Source organism: Amaranthus tricolor, chromosome 9, assembly GCF_026212465.1.
Source record: "Amaranthus tricolor cultivar Red isolate AtriRed21 chromosome 9, ASM2621246v1, whole genome shotgun sequence".
Classification (NCBI taxonomy): Eukaryota; Viridiplantae; Streptophyta; class Magnoliopsida; order Caryophyllales; family Amaranthaceae; genus Amaranthus; species Amaranthus tricolor.
In genome coordinates, this window is record NC_080055.1 from 28,913,740 (window position 1) to 28,934,638 (window position 20,899).

Below are 20,899 nucleotides of genomic sequence, written 5' to 3' on the forward strand. Positions count from 1 at the left end.
AGACAAGCAAAATGACAAGAACACCAAAAGGTAATCTAACAAGGACATCAGGATCAAATGGATCAAATGCCCATATTTGGGCTAGGCCTGTTTCATATGTCAGTCAGCTGAAACAGTTTATAAGCCCGATTTAATAGCCCAATAATTATTGTAACAATGCTCCTACACTCATTCCAACTAATTTTATTTTGCACCTCTTCTTAAACTCCACTCTACAAACTGAAATTCCTTAGTCTCCACTCAAGAAGGAATTCAAACTCAAGTCAATCTAGGCAATAACCCAAGTCATTTGATTAAAAACACTATTTGTAATGAATCGTGTAACATATTATAATACTGAAAAATATTAGTCAATTTGGTTCAACACACATTTAGAAGTGAGTGTCCAGGCTTTACTATACTAGTTTTCTTGATTTGCCTTTGTGGCTCCACTTCAATAACGAACACTTTTACTCTTCAATCCACTAGAGCACTAACTTATTAATGTTGATGTAGAATATTTTATTGTGCACTAAGTTCATATAAAAGACTCCTCCATGCAAGTTCTGAGGATCACTTCTAATGTGTCATTGAATACATATTATGTAATATATCATCAGACTCTAATAATCAGTATTACACTAATAACAACAATAATGTGAAAGATATAATCTCAAAAAAGTGGGGTGAAAATTAGAGATGTATAAGTATTTCAATTAGAGATATGTTGTAACTTGTAGGGTGCAAGTGACTTATCTTTACAAGAATTTATCTTTTTAGGGATAAATTAAGTGTGCGTATTTCTTCTTACTCTTTCTTTAAAGGGGCACATATATAATCTATCTGTTATTCTTCTCCCTCTAATCCTGACTTATATGGAATAATAGGTTGATGATTTACTCCAACATCCACTAATAGCTCCCATATGTAGATTTATAACATTAATCTATTCTATTTATTCGGTGGCGGATCAGGGACATAGAATGTCATAATGTTAAATTAGGCTGGACTTATTGTGAATGCCAGCATATTAACGGGAGGACACAAGTGCACACACTTCATAAGCCAAAGAGATATATACCATTCCAAAACCATATGGCAATGGGAAGAAGGTCTCTAATAGCTTATAAAGCGTGCACACCATTTTCTATTTATCGATGTGGGATAACTCATCCCAACACCCCCTCACATGCGAACCCCCGTCAAGTTCGCATGTGGGAGTAATCAATTAGGGTAGGAACGCCATTCTTTTCGAACCTACTATTTTTTTAAAATTATTGATCGAACCATCGGCTCTGATACCATGTTAAATTAGGCTGGACTTATTGTGAATGTTAGCATATTAACGGGAGGACACAAGTGCACACACTTCATAAGCCAAGGAGATATATATCATCCCAAAACCATATGGCAATGGGAAGAAGATCTCTAATAGCTTATAAAGCGTGCACACCATTTTCAATTTGTCGATGTGGGATAACTCATCCCAACACATAAACATCATAGTTCCACCAAAACTGAAAAAAAGACTAAATGCACGTTCATTGGTTATCCTTCATAATAAACTAATTCAAGTTCTAAAGAAAGAAAGTGGAAGTATTTAACAAACCCTTAAGTCACCCATTGAATCCACCTTAAGGATCATCCTATCATATCATATATTAATTTACTTTAAATAGAAATGGCAATAGCCACAATGTGACCTACTTTTCACTATAAATAATCAAAAGAAATATAAATATAAATATCCCCTTTCATATCTTCACAATCCCACCACTAAAGAGCCAATTTTTAACATAAACAAAGCTTCAACTTGCTCAAATTGTTCCTACTTTGAACCTCCATTTAAAATCAGATGTTTTATAATCTTAGTTAGAGAAAAAATATTTTTTTTTAAATCTTAAGTTGGATTTTCACCAATCTCTTTTTCTTCCCAGAGCATTGCTTGCATTAAAAAAAATGAGGGTAAAGAGAAAATGTGAATTATGTAGCAATCTTGCTACAATATTTTGTGAATCAGATCAAGCAATTTTGTGCTATGAATGTGATTCCAAAGTCCATGGTGCTAATTTTCTTGTTGCTAAACATTTAAGGACTCTTTTATGTCATGTTTGTCAATCTCCTACTCTGTGGTCGGGTTCCGGGCCTAAGTTCGGGCCTACTTTCTCGGTTTGTCCTACATGTCTTGGGTCTAAAGAGGGTGTTACAAGGCAGCTTCATAGAGATGTGAATGATGGTGGTAGTTGTGTTGAAGATGGAGATCTTGGTGATGATGATGATGATGATGGTGATGATGCTATTGAAGAAGATGAGGATCATGATGATGGTGATTATAATGATGATGATGATGATGATGATGATGATGATGATGGCGATGATGGTGAAAATCAAGTTGTTCCATGGTAACAGTGTCACATCCAAGTAAAAATGTATAGAATTAGGTGAGAAAAATATGTTTTTTATTTTTTTAATTTGTGGTACACTTGAGAATTTCTTCAATTATGGGGATTGGAAAAGGAAATTTTGTGTATGTAAGTAGTGATATTTAAACTTCTAAATATACAATATCTCAATTATGATTAAGGTAACAGTTATATATGATTATTACTTATTATTCCCTCCGTTTCTTTTTGCTTTTCTTATATACTTTTTGCATAATTTTCAATGTAAATTTTAAACGTTAATATCTCTAAATATACATAATAAAAATTTATAAAAAAATATATAATAAAAAAGTATATATTAAGACGAATCTAATGAGATTTCACATGGATAAATTTTATCTTTTAAATATATGTTATAAACATAAATTAAATTTCTCTCTCTTTAAGGTGAAATATTCTAAATGAGAAGAACATTTGAAAACGGAGAAAATAATACTTATATATATGGCCCTACCTCATTCCTCATTTGATTAAAGGGGCAACTTGTGATATTAGAATGTTAGTATTCAAAATACTTCCTCTTATTCACCCCAATTACAAGTGTCCTATTTGTTTTTTGCACTCTATCCAATGCACTTATTTAATCCTTAATAACTCTAATTGTGTATAATTAAAAATTATGAAAAGTTGATATGAATAATCTTCGTATTGAGACAAATCAAATAAGATCCTACTTGACTATGTTTTAACTTATAAATTAATAACAAAATAATAATTAAAAATAAGAGATGATTAATGTACTAAAAGTAAATGGAACACTTGTGATACATAGGAGTGAGTACTAAGTACATGAAGTTCGATCTACTTAAAGTGTGTATTGATAAACATTTGAATATTTATATAGGTTGTAATTTTTCAATTTATTTTTATTTGTTATTAAAGGTTTTTACACATGGATAATATTTAAGATATACATTAGGATAATCGGATATTGTATTTTTATTAAAGTTGATATTATATACATTCTTAAACTATCAAAATTTCATATAAAAAAACCCTGGTAATTTTAAAATAATGCCTTTTTTGTTTCACAGTGTTAGTTATGTTTGATATCTTGCACGATAATTAATAAATGTATGCACATATGAGAATTTTTACTTTATATTTTATCATTGAAATTCGAAATCATAGATTAATTTTTGATATGATGTATATTAATTTCTGTTTTATTATTTTGGTAAGCAATGTTCTATTAAATTAATGAACCATTAAAATTGCTTTATTTATTTTCTCAACCAATTAAAAAACTTTACATAAAAAGAAAAGATTTGAAAATGTGACCAACAAAAAAATATCCAAAATAAAATATAAATAAACATTGTAAAATGAAGATATTAGCGATTTTTCACCTTGTTTAATTTGAAGCTATCTATGGTCTATCTTAGAGCACGTTTTTAAAGCCATTTAATGCGATAGATAGTATGTACTTTGGATCCCAAAAACGTATGTATGAATGCATCAAGACGAGACAGGAAAGTATATTCTTTTTATTTATTAAAATTGCTGCAAATAATAATGTTATTTATGACAAAAAATTTTAAAGAGATAGATGGTATATATATTAGACTATTACTGACGAAAGAACTCAAAGAGGCAGAGAAGCATATATATATATATATATATATATATATATATATATATATGAATGGAATTGTAGTAAGATAGAGGTAGAAGTATATAACGTATTGGTTGGCTTCCAAACATGTTCACATGCCGACCATGTGTAATTTCAGTTTACCAAAGCTTGTGCAACTTGATGCATGGCTGTTTTGCTTCCCATCATGCTAATGGGTGTTTATGACTCGTTAAATGTGTTAATTGTTTTTGCTGGCTTTTAAACTAGTTAAGTAATTCAAATGTTTAGAGCTCCAAGACGTACGTACACAAGTGTGCTACATATCCACATTTCTAAGAGATTCACTTCTCATAAAAGAAAGTCTAATAAAGTACTCCATGTATATATGATAGTATTTAGGAAATTATGTCTTATCTTAAATAGAGTAAATATCACTTTTCTTAAGTAAAGATTTAAATTTAATTCTCATTTAGTTCTTATTTAGTTATTTTATTTTCTCGACTTATCCTGTAATCACAAATTGAGAAGTAATATATTAGAGTCTTTATCATTAACTTAATTATCTATCTTTCTACTCAAATAATTCTTTATGAGTTATTATTTCTCTTATTCTTCAAATAAAGGTAGGTTGATGATGTTGTATGCATTCTCCTCCAAACAAGGTGTTGAGTTATTGGACTCTAAAATCCATCAAAAAGCTATAACGGTACACGCAAGTTGATAGTATTAATGAGTATATATTGTAGACTATTAAATTAAGTGTAATTTTTTTTGAAATTATACATAATATTTGCTATTTAGGGGCTATACCTTAAATACAAGGTACTTTATGACATCGGAGTAATAATGTTGTTGATATTGCCAAACAAGATTAAATAATTTTAGGAGGCAAATATTCAATAATATTCATATTCCATAACATCAAAAAATAAAAAATGTGGGACATTCAAAGTTAGGGAAGGATAATGCAAATTAAAGAGGTAAATGTCAATTGTAATAGTGGTACCAAACTTGATTAATATTCCAAAGAATATTTCTAAAATTGTGAACAAATAAAATTATAGCCTTAAAGTTTAGCAATTTTTTAATTTTAAATTAAGTGTTTAGAATTTTATGATTTGGCCTGAATGCTATACACTTTGATACTTTCGTAGTTATAATTTGTAAAAATAAAAATTAAAACTATAATTTACAAAAGTTCAAAATTTTATCCTTATAATTATGTAAACCATCCAACTAACACAAATCTCGTATTGCAAGGGCACCTAAGCTATACTAGTAGGACTATAATAAGTTTAACAAGTGGGGAGCATTTGAAAAAAATAAGACAATTGAACAACCTTTTTCCCAAAATAAGCTCTGTAAAAACTTAATTCTCAAAATAAGCGTCCATACATCTAAGCCTAGCCTCGGGATCATTCACTGTTACTAACAGCGACTTAAAAAAATAAATTTTTTTTAAGTCGCTGTTAGTAACGACGACTTAATGCGTTTTAAGTTTTCAGTTCTTAGTTACTTTCTTATTCCAGCCGACGAGATGAAGGAGTTACTAGTTAACCTTAAAGTCGCTGTTAGTAACAGCGACTGATCCCTTTTATTTTTTTTTTTATTTTTTTCAATGTTTCGCTGTAGTAACAGCGAATGTTCCCGAGGCTAGACTTGGATGTACGGACGTTTATTTTAAAAAATAAATTTTCACGAAGCTTATTTTTAAAATTAAATTATTAAATAATTTTATTTTATTCAAATGGTATGAACTCATAATGGAATTCAAATCCGGATGTTGGTATGAATAATTGGTATCCGTGACCGTACCGTATAAAAACGGATCGCTTAGTTCAATTTCTAGGTCAATGAAATTCATTTTCCCCCAAATCAATCACCTTCCAATTTCGCTCTCTTCCGCACCAATTTCACCAATTAAAACCACAAATTAGCCCTAATTCGAAAATCAGCGTAAAAAATGCCTCAGAGCATTCGAAGAACAATAACGATCTCGCATTCTTCACATAGGATGAAAACGTAAGCTAGGATACGGTACTCAAAAGGAGAGATTAGGGAAAGACTCCATTAAACCTTTCGATGCTTGTTGTCTCTGCTTACAGCCTGTAATTGATCCTCTGTGTTGCCCTAAAGGTCACATTTTTTGCAAAGAATGTATTTTCGAATGCTTACTTTCTCAAAAGAAGGACATTCAAAAGTTAATTCTGATTCCTTCTAAACTTTTCTTGGTTTCATTGATTGTGCTAATATTCATGTTATTTGTATAATAGTGTCAATAGAAATTTTGATCGATTAGCTAAGAATTAAGATTATGTATAATTTACCCCATGGAAAATTTAGGATATTTGTATTGGTGCACCGAACACTCAATCTCTTTGAACTAACTCGTCCTCATTCTTCTGTGCTATACTTCTCGTGTTATCATCAGTTGCTATTGCTAATTTGCTATACTTCTTGTTTATTATGTCAAGTAGCTATCAATACGCTATTTTGACCATTAATATCTTTAGTTGTATATTAATAATTATAAAACGTTTGATATTAAAAAATATGCATTTAAAAAATCAAATATTCACATACTCACTATTTACTTTAAGAAAAACTCACGTTTACTATTTTTTTCTCCTAAGAACAAGAAATAAGACAATGTTATTGATGAATATTAGTTAAACTTGTTACTATGCAAGTGTTCTATCTAAATAAAAATCAGAGGTGGTATGTTACAACATTCAATATTAGTTATAGGTTTTTACCAGATGTTCTTGGTTTAGGCGGGCTTGGTCCTAGATTCCCCCTGCCCACCTTACCTCGCTTATAAGCAGGAGCTAGTGGGAGCTGAAATGATATCCGGGCAAACTCATGGGATAGATGGAGTAGATATCCATCAAATAATGTTAACATGAACAGACAATTTTAGTTAATAACAGTATCATTACGTACTGACGATTCAATAAAAGTAGACATATTGGCATTTGGCACAGATGAATGTTACTCTTTAGGTATGTTTGTTATTGATTATTATCAATGTCTGTTATTGTCTAGAGTTAATCTGGAATGATTTTAATAGTGGTATTTTCATCATTACCATGTTTCTTGATGTGTGAATGTGGAATGTTAACTTGGCGGGATGAAGAGAATGTTCTGTCAATGCTGGAGGGAATGGCAATGACTTTTGTCATCATCATCAATTTGTAATTTGTGATTGATGTGTTGCTGAATATTAAATTAAGTGAGATGAACTCAGTTTTTAGGGAATGCAATTCGTGCTGTCAGCTGTGTAGGTTTTGTATTTGGACTGTGGTAGTTCTGATTAGGGAAAGATGATGTTTTTAGCTTTCGGGTATGTAAGCATTAGGGATGATGTGAATCAGTTCATATGAAAGGAAATGCTTTGAGTTTAGTTCTTGGTATTGATACTGTAAATGGGACATAATCAAGGTGCAATACCTTCGATGACATTAGTTTTTCCCTCACTGTTGCAATTACTTTGTTTAATTAGTACCTGAATGGCTGAAATCCCCAAAGTGTTGTATTCCAATGAATAATGAAACGGATTGTATATACATCATGTACGAACTTTTTCGATATATATACTAACTGCCAAATCCATTATCTAATTAGCACGTCGTTATAGGCTTCTCTTCATTTCCTTAAACATTTTATTGGTGAAACTTCCTTGAACGTTTGTAGACTGTGCTGGTCGACTCCCTCTGACACTGGTCTGCAATGGCTGAAAGAAAAAAATCTCAGATTTCTCTTGGTGAATCTCGAATTTCTGCCATATATCTTAATCCTTGACTCTGCTTCAAGGTGACTGGAAATGATTCTCTGTGACTCACTGGTGAAGAAGTGGTTTGTGGTAAGACAGACAGAGAAAGTGGGTGATAGAGAGAAAGAAATAGGGTGGAAAGAGAGATTCAGATGATGTGCATTGCCTTATCCTTAGCAATTTGTCACTCCTTTCTTTTGGCGTGAACTTGAATGGACACAAACACTTGTTTATATTCGTCATGAACTAGTTGCACTGATTTTCTTCTTCGATTGCCCCTCAGCATACTTTTTGTTGACTTGATGTGTAAGAAGTTTTGAAAGAGTCTAGAATAATGAAAACGTTCTTGGACCCTTAAGGTCCTTTTACTTTCTACACTATTTTATATTACATGCGTAATTTAATATGCTATGTCATCAACTGTTGATGTAGAAAGTTAGTCGCACATGCTGCTCAAAAGAAGCATGAGAAAGAAGAGGAAGAAGAGAAAATTAATACTTCAAAAGGGCAAGGAACCTCATCACAGTGATAAAAGCTATTCTCATGACAAAAATGGTTTCCATGGTGCAAATAGTGTCAAGGCTACTTCTTATGAAGAGGAAGCCTTGAGAACCATGAAAGCTTTCTGGCTTCCATCTGCTACTCCTGTAGCGCCAGTAAAAGTAGAAGCTCCATCTACCAGCAAAACATGTCCGGAAGGAAAGGAGAAGCTTAAGTTGAAATCCCTTTTTTCCATATCTTTTACCGAAGAAATGATGTCTGAGAACAAATTCAAGACTTTTGATAAGAAATACATTTGCCCTAGCTGCAAGGTTACACTGACTAATGCAATGTCCCTTGTGGCTCTTAGCTCGCGTGGTCACGTATTCTGCAAAAAATGCTCAGATAAGTTTATGGCCGTTGACAAGGTCTGCCTGGTTTGCGATAAGCTTTGTAAAGAGAAGAATCTATTATGTTTCAAGAAGGGAGGTACGGGTTTTGCTGGTCATGACGAACATTTGGAAGCAACAGATTTTAAACATTTAGGAAGTGGTTCACGATTAGGGTTAGTGAGACCTGGCCAAAAGTTTTAAGTTGGTATTTTACGTCTATGTAGTGTCCAGAAACATGTCTCCACCGCGGTTTCTGGTGGCAATTCGACACTTTTCTTATTATGAGCTCCGCAATTGCAAATCGTGAGCCACGATAGTGTGTGTTATATTGTGCCTGAATGCAAATCGTGTCTTATTAAGTTAGGTGTGCCGTACCACTCGTGTGTCATCTCAAACCATGTTCATATTTACTTTTAACTTAAGCCATGTAATCATTCTCTTTATCTTTAAACTTCTATTAATATATTAATATGGAGCACTTATGAATAATTCTTAATTAAAAAAAAAAAAAAAAGTGGTGTAATTTGTCATCTTATAATAGATGACTTTTAGTACCTAAATATTAAAACAAAATCATTGGACCATCCCAATCTATCTTCTCCTCCCTACCTTTCACAAAAAAATCTTCCATTAACACCCCAAAAAAAATGGAGAACTCAAATACAAACAACTCAAACTCAATTCCAAACCAAACCCAAAAACCTCATGCAATACTAATAGCTCTTCCACTACAAGGCCATGTAATTCCCTTTGCACAACTAGCTATCAAGCTAGCATCCAAAGGCTTCTCCATCACCCTCATCAACACCCACCACATCCACCACCAAATCACTCTCTCCACTGCCACCACCACCACCTCCACTGGCGGTGGCGATATCTTTGTCGAGGCTCGAACTTCTCTTGGCCTCGACATAGAGTACATGACGGTCTCCGACGGGTTGCCGTTGGAATTCGACCGATCATTGAACCATGATCAATGGGTTGGTGCTAATATACATACTCTACCGGCTCATTTGGAGGTAGCTGTGGCGAAAATAGTGGGGTCTAGATCAAGTAATACTTGTTGTTTGGTGATTGATAGTTACTTTGTTTGGTCATCAAAATTGGCTGCCAAATTTGGGTTGGTTCATGTCTCTTTTTGGACTGAACCTGCTATGGTGCTTGATATTTACTTCCATCGTCATTTCCTGAAGGAATATGGCCACATTGGTCCTGGTAATTTTTCACTCCCTCTCTTTTTACTTTTTACTAATTTTGCATAGTTATTCAAAATAGATCCAATGACCTAAATTTACAGGAATTCTAAATGGAATCTGATTTAACCCAACTTAAAAAATAATTTACAATATGTAAAAATAATATAGGCAAAACTCAATCTCAAATCAACCCGAAAACCTAATCCGAAATCACTTGAGAAACCGTCTTTGAGTGTGATGACCTCAAAATAAGAAGCTCATATACTAACATTGTATTAATTTGGCTATCTAACCCATGTATGATGGGTGTTTCATGTTAAGACCATTTTCATTTTTCTCTATAAATGGTTATAGAGGATTGATTACACGTAATATTATTTAAAATAAAAAATTCGTTGAAGTAATGACTTGTTTAGTAATTGGTACTAAATAATAAAACTTATAATAAAAGTTTATTTTGATAGAAAAATATCTCCACAATTTTAAATGTTATAATTTGTACTTTTTCAATTATATTATTTTCTTCGCAAAATCAATTCAATATATTAGTATTTGCAAAAAGTAATATTAAAACGTGATGAAAAAATATCAATCAAATAAATTTTTTAATAATCAAAATTTTATTATTATTAAAATAACTCATTATACCAAACCTGCGTAAAAGTAAAAAAATTGTGATACATTCACACCGACACATTGAGTGATGATATGATAATACTAAAGAGGTGGATTGACCTTTCAAATAGAGTACATCTTTTTTTCCACACTGTCCGATAATGTTTGTGTTGACTATTGCCTACATACACTTCTAGAAATCACAAATTTTGTAATTAGTGCAACTCATAAGTTCGAAAGGATAAGAGAGTATTGACTAGTTAAGTTACATCTGTACAAAATTGACCTAATAAATCGAAATCGAGTATATTTCAATTCAATATAAAACAACCTATATATACTAATCAAATTAGATAGTAAAAATGTTGAACATATACACATTCAAAACCTGCCCAAAAACCTGAATATACACCTCATACTATCAATCAGTCTATCAACGTGTTCTTATATATATAATTCATCTTTTTTTTTGAAAAAAAAAATGATCTAATAAAACGAAATCCAGTATAATTCAATCCAATCTGAAATAATTTCATATAATAATTAAATCAAATAGTCAAAATGTTGATGTACATATATTTTGCTTTTTGACAAATCAGGGTCAAGTCTACGGAAGGATCTGATACACTACATACCAGGGATAACTTCACTTAAACGGACAGATTTAACATCTTATCTTCAAGATGAGGACTTGACATCTTTTCATCCCCAATACAATTTTTCATCTTTGGACGACACAAGAAAAGCCCATTTTATATTGGGTAATACAGTCCAAGAACTTGAGGCCCAACTCATTTCAGCTATTGAGGCCCATGTCCCATTTTACGCAATTGGGCCCATTTTTTCACCTACATTCACCAAAAGCCCAGTGGCAACTAGCTTATGGGCCGAGTCGGATTGCACCCAATGGTTAGACTCCAAACCTCCTAGCTCGGTTTTGTACATTTCTTTTGGAAGCTATGCACATATTACCAAAGATGAGCTTATGGAAATAGCTAATGGAATCAAGCTTAGTGGGGTTAACTTTCTTTGGGTTATTCGACCCGATATGGTGAGTTCTGATGACCCGGACCCACTTCCGGTTGGATTTAGAGATGAGGTTGGTGATCGAGGGATGATTGTGACATGGACTTGTCAGATAGCGGTCTTATCTCATCGTGCAGTAGGAGGTTTCTTGACACATTGTGGTTGGAATTCTGCGTTAGAAAGTATATGGTGTGAAGTTCCGCTTTTGTGCTTACCTTTGTTGACAGATCAATTTACGAACCGTAAGATATTGGTGGATGATTGGAAAATCGGGCGGAATCTTTGTGAAGAGAAGCCTATAACAAAGGAGGAAGTTTTGCAAAAGGTTAAGGAAATAATGCATGGATCAATGGGGTTTGAGCTTAGTGATAGGATCAAAGGGATCAAGAAAGTATTAGAGAAGGCAATGATGATTGATGGATCATCAAGCAAAAATCTTGATCGTTTTATTAAGGATTTGAATATAGCTATGGGAAACAAGTTTGGTTAAATATCTGATAAGATTATTCTATTGTGTAATTTTGTGTTTCTACTTTTTAATTATTAATTTGTAAAATTATGACTGATTAATGCTTGTAAGTCCATAACTTATTTTGTCTTTTGTTTCTCTATTTTCTCGATTATAAACACTTCAATATATATGAAATTTCAAAATACGTAATATTCTAAACTTAAAAAAAACTAAATCTTAATAAAAATTATGGGTTAATCTAATGATTGAAGACTTTTTCTTTTATATTTGCGACAAGAATTCAATTCTCACAATCTACATAAATGTTTATTTCTCTTCTCTGTATGTAGAGTTTTTCTAACTTTTCCCAAATAAAAAAAATAAATCCTTTTCTAACTGCTTTAATAAATTTGCTAATTAGATTACTTCGATCGTTTCATTATACTTACTATATTTGACTTTTTACGTAATCTGATTTATTATTTTGATTATTTATATATTAAACAATACACATAAAAATTATAAAAAGTTAATATTATAAAAGTATGCGATTGAACGATTTAACCAAGTTTTCACTTGACTATATTCTTTCTTACAAATTAACCGCAATATATAATATAAGCTTAAATGATTAATAGTGTCAATAACCTTAATTTAATGATTATTTCAAATCAAATATAAGGATGACATGGAGAATTTGAGAAGTTGATTTGGGGAGTTGGGGAAAAGAGAACTCAAAGGGTTACTGAACACGCATGATGCGAATTGCAGCTCTATGAATTGTGAACCACTAGGTCCCCTTATATTCAGACTTTTCCTTTTTTACATTTTTTCTTTTATGAAATGTTCTAATTATTTTCTTTTATTCTCTTCTAGATATTTCAATTGTGTTTGGTGTAATACTCTTTTCGTACTTTATAATTTGCAGTATTTTTTATTTTGGTCCGTGCCTTTAAATTTGCATCATTTTTATCTTTGGACTATGATCCACTGCTTTCTTTTAGTCTCATCTTATCTCTGATTTAAATTATACAAGACAGATAGAGTATATAATTATGACAATTTCTTGGGAATGGAGAAAGTCGGAGTATATATAAACCTTGCGTTTCCTCTGTAGATATCAATTCCTTTCTCACTAATAATTTTGGGTTATTTCCCCTTGCAATATCAAGTTTGGAATTTACAAAATTTGGTGATTTCAAAATTTTCCCAATATGTTGTTATCCCTAACCAGATTAATTAAACAAACCTCATCAACAGCTCGATTAGTAATGACAAGAAACATCCATAAGGGCCCTAAACCTAAACCTGTTTCATGGGAAAAGCCTAAGGAAGGATGGACTAAGTTGAATTATGATGGGTCATACAAGTGTGAAATAGGGAAAGCAAGCATCGGAGGGGTTTTCCGAGACCATAATGCTGAATTCTTACTAGGCTACGCTGAATCCATTGGAGAAACCAATAACACTGTTGCGGAGTTACGGGCCCTCCTTAGGGGCCTCGAGTTAATACTCGAGAACGGTTGGAACAATGTCTTGCTTGAGGAAGATTTTGAAGGAATGGTGAACATCTTACTTACTGAGAAAGGCACAATGAAGTCGTTGGAAGCTAAGAAGTACATTAGTCACATAAAACGAATCATGCCCGAGTTGAACTGTAAAATAATCCATGTTTATAGGCAAGGCAATCGAGTTGCTCATAAATTTGCTCAAATCGGGTATTGTCTCGAAAAGCCTTATATTCGGAGACGATCTCCACCGGTTGAGGTTTTGCCCATCATGCATGAGGATACCGAGGGAAAAATTGTTTTTAGGAAAGGATAAAAGATGGAACTAACCAAATATTAGTAAATGTAGATGGTTTCATGAAAAAAATTGCGGTCGCAAATGTATTTGCAGAAATGATTGTGGTATTGCGGAAAAACAGCTATAACGAGAAATAACGATTGTGGTATTGCGGAAAACAGCTATAACGAGAAATAACGCGAATTACGGTCGATGCAGTGTGATTTTTGTGAAAAAAATCACATATGAAATTTTGAACTACTACTATTATTATTATTATGCAACAATATGCAACTAGCTATTATAATTGCAATATTTGAGATTCTTTGAGTGTATGATTAATTTACTTATTAGTTATTAGTTAATTATTTTGTTTATCAACTAAATTTGACTAACTATAATTTAAGTAATCGTAATAATTAAAGTTAAAGAGTATCAATAAAATTTTAACGGGAAGACAAATAACATTGTAACGGTAAAATATTAATATAACGGTAAAATAACAGGCGTTACACGTTATATAACGGTCAATGCGGAGCGAGATTTCACGTCACGACAACTTTCAAACAGATTATATAATGGGGGAGTTTTAATTCCAGATAGTTTATACATGTAATTCCAATGTACATAGTTTTTCTACCTAGGATAACTTTAGTTTTTAAAGATGTAAATAGCTCAAGATACTTTCACCATACTCCTGAAATCAATGAAGTAGCAAGCTTCTAGAACTTCCATAGAACAATTTATCGCCATCGATACAGCAAAGTTTGCCCTGCATCTCGCTCAGTTTTCCTTTCCGTCTTCTTCCAACATCAATTCCATAAAACTTCGTCTTCTTCTTCCTACATCGATACAGCAGATGGTTAAAATTCTGTTACAAACACACACATGTATCAGTAATAACTAATAAGATCACCAGGCTTCAGAACAGTCGGATCAAAGTTTGTCCTGTTCTTGACAATGGAGTTGTTTGATTCTTAGCTTTTTGTTTAGCTTTTTGGTTGGCTTTTGGCTTGTTAGTTGATCAAACTGTCAAAAACATGTTTGGTAAGTGGCTTTTAAAACAGCTGAAAAGCTGGCTTTTAAGCCAAAATGAAAAAAATCATCCAGCTAGCTTTTTTGGTTGACTTTTGGTTTGTTGGTCTACTTTTTCTCGCTAACAGTTAATACTTAAATTTACCAAACATCTCCATAAATTGCTAGCTTTTTCAACTAACTTAAAAGCCAACAAAAACAGCCAATACTTTTAGCTGGTCAAACAAGCGAACCAAAAAAAACCAACAGCTAACAACTAACAGCCAATTGACAAATACCCCCAATATCCTATGGTACAAGATACTAAGATAAAGAGTAAAATGCCAGTACTATAACTATGCTGCAGCATACAATCCTTCAGATCGGGTGCAGAGGAGGGAAAATCACTCTTAGGTGCAGACTCTCTAAATCTCAATTATACTACATCAAATCATGTTCACGCCAATTCATAATTGCTATTCCGATTTCCAGGAAGACAAGAAAAGATTTAAATTTAGCGATAAAAATAAGTCGGTTGCATTTTTTATCATTATAGGTGAAAATCCTGTTCATACAGAATTCATATATATCAGCCTTCTACTGTAGGGGTAGCCGGGTAGGGATATAGCATATAACGCTGCAGGGGATAATAAGCTAATTTCAACATTGTTTACCTAAGAACTACAACAAAGATTAAAAGGTGGTTGACGAACGAGAGACAACATTGCTTCAAGTCCTTAAAAAGCAACCCGAATTCTACCAAAAGTAAGCATCATTCCAACATTCCGCACGCCGTCACATAATTCACTAACCTCCTTGCGAATCGCAAATCAAAAAAAGGAAATTATGGTCGGCTTTGGGTTATTCTACGGTCATTTTGAGCGAATCGCGATTTAAAAGGAGAATTATATTACACTGATTCTGCGAACAAAAGAAGAAAAATAACTGGTTAAGTTAATGCAAATATGCACCTTGAAAGTTACTAGAGACATGCTTTCCCAACAGCATGGAACCAAGCTGAATACACCCCACAAGTCGTCTACCAAAAAGAGCAAAAACCCAGCAGCAGCTGAATATTATCTAGGCATCCGCACATCTTAGGGCTTGGTTGGGTACTGACAACCTTTTTTATAAACACGGAGCCCTCATCAGCCTCTGCCCTCTGCACTTGTTTCTGATTCATCGACTCTCATGTCACCAACTTCCGTCTTCAGCTCCTCACTTGCAACACTTGAATCACTTCCTTTAAATTGACTATCTTCACTATGTACATGTTTGGAAGTATCTGACGTTTTCTTTGAAACATGGGTTATTGATTTTGGGAGATCAGCAGGAACATCACGGTCAGATCCCGAGTCCTGACCCATCACTCTTGTCCTTTTTCACCATCTCCACAAATTCCCTTTTCATTTCTGCGTCTTCTGTAGGTGAGTAAGGGCTTGGCAGGTATGACAGCATTAGTATTTGATTGATCTCTCATTTCATCAGTTGAATCAAGACCATAGCGTGTGTAATCGGAAGGATTTTGCACATAATCTGGAATCCGTAACACTTTCTCATTTAGTGCAGGTACACTATCTTGATGAATAGTTTCTGTAGAAGTATTCATACTCGAAACTTCTCTAGCTCCATCAACATTGCCAACAAATGCAGGGCCAAACCTGACACGTTTAGATGGCTTCGAAGCTGTTTCAAGCTCCTTCCTTTTTAATATGGGTTTCAAATATTTTTCGGATGTTGAAGGGGACTGCCCAGTTTTATCCCTTTCTATCTGTACAGCAACCTGCCCATTAGCACGACGATCCCTTCCCCCACTTCCAACAGCACCAGGCAGGCAATCCTCGGTGACGAAATGTGAATCGAACCCATCACTCACATCGCTCATATACAACCGATCGCCTGCATTCTCCCTTTCGGTGGCCACTTTGTCAAAAGCATCTTCTTCTTCCTTCAAAATCCGTAACCAGAATCAGACCAGAGTAAAAATATAAGTCAAGCTATTCTTCACATAATTTTTGCAGTTATGAATTGTTGAAAACAGATTTCATGCTTTTCCATTTAGTAGTAGTCAAAATTTAAGCGCATGAGAATCACCATGAACAAACAACAAACTAGAAGTACATAATCGTTATACGCTATTTTATCTTACAGCCCGTCTTGTATGAGACCGTCTTACGATGACACGACCTCAAAACAAGAAACCCATAAGCTAAAAGTTTCTATTATTGGGCTATTTAACCCAAAGTATGAGTCACGGTGAAATCGTCTCATACAAGAGTTTGTGATTATCTTATGCCACTCCCTCTATGCCAAAAGACCTATATACCTTGCAGCAAATATAAAACAAAACTCCTTTATAAGTGCACTTACAAAATAAATCTACCATTTTGACATAACCTATCCTCTTTTTGTTGCTCCAATAAACAAAACAAAAGGACTAAAGTAAAATGATTTGCTAAATTATGTGCACTTCAAAGCTGTTTTGTATATGATGTTTGCAATTAAGGTTCAACAATTTCATTTTTCATTACAAGGTAAGACTGTATACTATAGTACAAAATCTCACATGTGGCTGTGGTTGTGGTAACAATAGCGAAGTCATTTTTGAGGCCATTGCAGATAGTTTCACAATTATCACAGCATATTTTGTGACCACGGTTATCTAAAAACATTTACGATACAGTCGTGACTCGGTGATGCGGCCAATATTTTTCACTATGCTTACACATTACCTCTCTTACCCCACACAGGAAGGACAGTGGGAGCCACTTGACGACGTTGGGTAAACAAAAACGACAAAGCAGAACAAAAGCCTAACTGCTATATTTTTCATACCAACCTTTTGTTGTCACCTAAAATGGGTAAGGTTGGAAAATGCAACGTGTACATCAGAGTGGGAACGACTCAATGGCAACGGGCTTATAGAATGTTGTTATAGTCCCCCCGCTCAACACTAAACCGAGACAAAAGCTCTATCTTACAGAACTCCATAGCATACTCGATAAATGTAGGAAGTAATAAGCACATCAATACTCCACGTCAGCAATCCGTGTGTAATCAATCCATGTACATCCATAAGAAGCACAAAGTTAGTTAGACATGTAACTAACTTTTAACAGAATGTTGTTAGTTTGTTTTCCTTCTTGTATATATACTCTCCTTTCCTCATGTACTGAGGCAATTACAATAATAAGAAGATTGTTTCAAGATTGTATCAAATTGTATTCTTGATTGATCACTGATAGTTTCAACAATAAAACATAATCATCTACTTCCATTATAATCTAAACGTGTATTAATTTTATCCAATCTAACAGAAGAATAAACATTATAATTTCTTGTTCAATGGCATATGTATAATAGCAACAAAGCGTAAACCAAAATGACAATTACTTTCACACGAAAAACTAAACTAACTTCACCAACATTATACAAACATATGCTCGAAAACAAGCAAAAATAGCGATAACCCTATTGTGATTAGGGTGTGACTTTGGTTCTTAATCCATCTCCTAAATGTCTAAGCAAAGAAAAGGTTAAAAGGGGTATATTTGGAATAAGGATATTGGCTTTAAAAGACAAAAACGGATTTGTAGACAAAAGTAAAAGCCGAGTTGGCTTTCCCTTTGGACAAGGAAAAGCCGAGCGGACTTTGGGTACTGGAAATCAACAGTTCAATTCTTTCACTCGGCTTTTCTATTGTAGGCTTTTGATTGTAAGTAATTAGGACCTATGCATTATAAATAAGTCTAATTACATAGTTCTTCATATCTTAGTTTTCGAACCCTATTTCTCTCTCTAGATTGCTTAGGAATTCTCTCTCTAAATCTCTCTATTTCGCAATTGTGATCAGACCTCCATTGTAGTATCTTCAAGCTCCAATGGAGTTTCTTGATTGGTAATAAAGACATCTAGGCTAAACTGTGGACGTAGCCCAATTACGGTGAACCACGTAAATCGTTGTGTGTGCCTTGATTGTTCTTTGTTGCTTTGCATTGTTGAATCTTGATAGTTGGTGGTTTTGTTTTTGATCAAATTGTTCAAGACCATTCTTGATCCACTAATCATGGTGCTCAAATTCATCAAACACAAATGACAATTATGCAACTTTCAAACAAAAAGATACTAATTTCAGTAACATTATACAAGTATATACTCAAAAACTAGCAAAAATTAACAATAACCCAAAAGTTTTCATAACAAAGCATAATCAAACAACCCAAAAGAAGTAGACTTCAAATTTATTATTACCTCATCATTAAGAGTTGAATCCAACCCAATTGAAATATGAGCATCCGAATCATTTTCATCGCCACCCTCTTTTTCATCTTCATCCCCATAATCAAAATCTGGGAGGTCATCTTGAAGCTCTTTACGATAATTCTTGAAATTTTTACGGGAGTTTTTGCGAGCTTCGGAAAGAAATTTTTCGAAAGAAGAAGAACACTGGTTGGATTCTCTATCAGAAGTATGTTTATCTGGACGCCATTGTTGCTTCTCGATTCGGGCACCTGTAAGAGACCAAAGTGGGTTTGATAAAGACGCAGGTGAAATTTCCTGGGATGCAAAGAGGGATCCTATTGTGTTCTTTACTCTTTCTGAGAAGGTTTTGTCGTCCATTGATGGAGAAGACGCCGTTGATTGTTGTTCAAGGATTACAGTTTTGATAATTTATTGGGGTTGATTTAGGTTTTATACTTTTGCACAAATTCTTAAATTCTCACTGTGAGAGCATGAGCATTATCCAATATAGACTTTTATTCTTAAATTAATACAATCATAAAGGCAATCACTTAAAATTAATTAGTTTAGTGATTAATTAGAAAAATATTTTGGTTATATAGTTTTGTCTTTTAAATATTTTCATACAAGACGAACTGATATTTTTGTACAGATTGTTGAACCTTTGTAATTAAATTATATATTAAAAATTTAAGATTACTAAGGCAAAATCGTCAATGATAAATAACATAAGGGTTTTCGAATAAAATTAATAAAATTGATCAAAAGAATCGAATTTTGTTTAGAAAAAACATAAATTACATTTTCCTTATAAATTTAAGTTCATTTTGAGTAGTCTGTATATATAGTTAGATTGCCTGAAACTTTATATGTGGATTGTTAAACTTAAAACTGTTAAACATATTATTAGCTCCAACTCTCCCTGCCACCCCCCACCCACCCCCCACCCCCACTCCCACCATCCTAGAGGACCTAGACCAAGTCTCTTCTATTTGGCTATTCACTAATCATGAAGTATTATTATTGTCTTTATTTATTTTTAACTTTATTTATCCATCACTTTTAGATAGTTATTGTGAAATGTTATTTAATATTATGTTACAATGTAAATTTTATTATTATTAATTTGTTACACAATTTTGACCAAAACAGAGGTAGAGTCGTAGAAATATTAAACATTAATATAGTTCATTGACAAATATGTCAAAATCAAATGAAGCAATAATAATAATAATAAATAAGAGGAAATATTTTTTGTTAGAAGATAGTCCAAGAAGAAGAAAAAAGGACCAATGAGAATCGAACATAAATGTTATAAGGAAAATATAATACTTGCCATGAAACAAAAACCAACTCTAGTAATAAAGTATTATTTCACTGGTTCTATTATACATGTTACATTTTATTTTTTACGCAATTCAAGCCGTAACTTTGATCATTTATATTTTAAGATATGCTTAACTAAAAATTATAAAAATTTGATATTATAAAAGTATTCGATTAGACAATTTAAACAAGATCTCATTTGACTATATGTTTTCTAAAACATTAGTCACAATATATAAAATAAACTTAAAATATAAATAGTATCAATAATTATTATATAAGAACTATTTCACAAGGGTAGAAATATTACAAATATCAGAAAAAGGTCATTAAACCAAAGTTTTGGAAATGGATGCTCAGCTGGAGAAGTTGAGTACTTGCATAAGTGCAGTACAAAGTTGTAAAAATGCAGTACACCACATCAACAACCCCTCTTTACCTAGTAGTACCTGCCTGCCCTCTTCATGTCTGGCACTGCTAACACTAGAATGCAACATATTTTTAATAAAACTTTTACTACCTCCGTCAAATTGAATTTGAAGACAAATATTTTTTATTTTGATCAGTTAGATTTAATTTATATTATTTTTATTTTTAAATAA

At 32.9% G+C, this 20,899-nt stretch overlaps 3 protein-coding genes and 1 pseudogene across 4 annotated transcripts; 3 read left to right on the forward strand and 1 right to left on the reverse strand.

Moving 5' to 3' along the window:
* Window positions 1-1,759: 1,759 nt before the first annotated feature.
* LOC130823514 (zinc finger protein CONSTANS-LIKE 3-like) lies at window positions 1,760-2,594 on the forward strand. The gene has a single exon (XM_057688146.1). It carries the CDS (start codon window positions 1,939-1,941, stop codon window positions 2,383-2,385), a length of 447 nt encoding a protein of 148 aa, XP_057544129.1. The 5' UTR covers window positions 1,760-1,938; the 3' UTR covers window positions 2,386-2,594.
* A 3,265-nt stretch (window positions 2,595-5,859) lies between these two features.
* Window positions 5,860-9,061, forward strand: LOC130823516 (E3 ubiquitin-protein ligase CSU1-like; annotated as a pseudogene).
* A 123-nt stretch (window positions 9,062-9,184) lies between these two features.
* LOC130823515 (UDP-glycosyltransferase 86A2-like) lies at window positions 9,185-12,046 on the forward strand. Its single transcript, XM_057688147.1, has 2 exons — window positions 9,185-9,858; window positions 11,054-12,046. The coding sequence occupies exons 1-2, from the start codon at window positions 9,291-9,293 to the stop codon at window positions 11,968-11,970; spliced, it is 1,485 nt and encodes a 494-aa protein (XP_057544130.1). The 5' UTR covers window positions 9,185-9,290; the 3' UTR covers window positions 11,971-12,046.
* Window positions 12,047-14,166: 2,120 nt separating this feature from the next.
* LOC130823517 (uncharacterized) lies at window positions 14,167-19,514 on the reverse strand. Of its 2 annotated transcripts, XR_009046592.1 has the most exons (3): window positions 18,981-19,514; window positions 15,701-16,677; window positions 14,167-14,557 (listed from the first exon to the last, which is right to left on the reverse strand). XR_009046592.1 is itself a non-coding variant. In XM_057688148.1 (2 exons), the coding sequence occupies exons 1-2, from the start codon at window positions 19,347-19,349 to the stop codon at window positions 16,096-16,098; spliced, it is 951 nt and encodes a 316-aa protein (XP_057544131.1). In that variant the 5' UTR covers window positions 19,350-19,514; the 3' UTR covers window positions 14,580-16,095. The 2 variants fall into 2 exon arrangements, 1 of the variants encoding a protein (XP_057544131.1); XM_057688148.1 differs by lacking the exon at window positions 14,167-14,557 and having other exon boundaries at window positions 14,580-16,677.
* Between the last annotated feature and the right edge of the window lie 1,385 nt (window positions 19,515-20,899).

Excerpts from the sequence above, each read along its gene's own strand:
- LOC130823514 (XM_057688146.1), top strand. The coding sequence starts at position 1,939 with ATGAGGGTAAAGAGAAAATGTGAATTATGTAGCAATCTTGCTACAATA.
- LOC130823515 (XM_057688147.1), top strand. The coding sequence starts at position 9,291 with ATGGAGAACTCAAATACAAACAACTCAAACTCAATTCCAAACCAAACC. Across the intron at positions 9,859-11,053 it reads ATATGGCCACATTGGTCCTG|GGTCAAGTCTACGGAAGGAT; the intron begins GTAATTTTTCAC and ends TTGACAAATCAG.
- LOC130823517 (XM_057688148.1), bottom strand. The coding sequence starts at position 19,349 with ATGGACGACAAAACCTTCTCAGAAAGAGTAAAGAACACAATAGGATCC. Across the intron at positions 16,678-18,980 it reads ATTCAACTCTTAATGATGAG|GAAGAAGAAGATGCTTTTGA; the intron begins GTAATAATAAAT and ends CGGATTTTGAAG.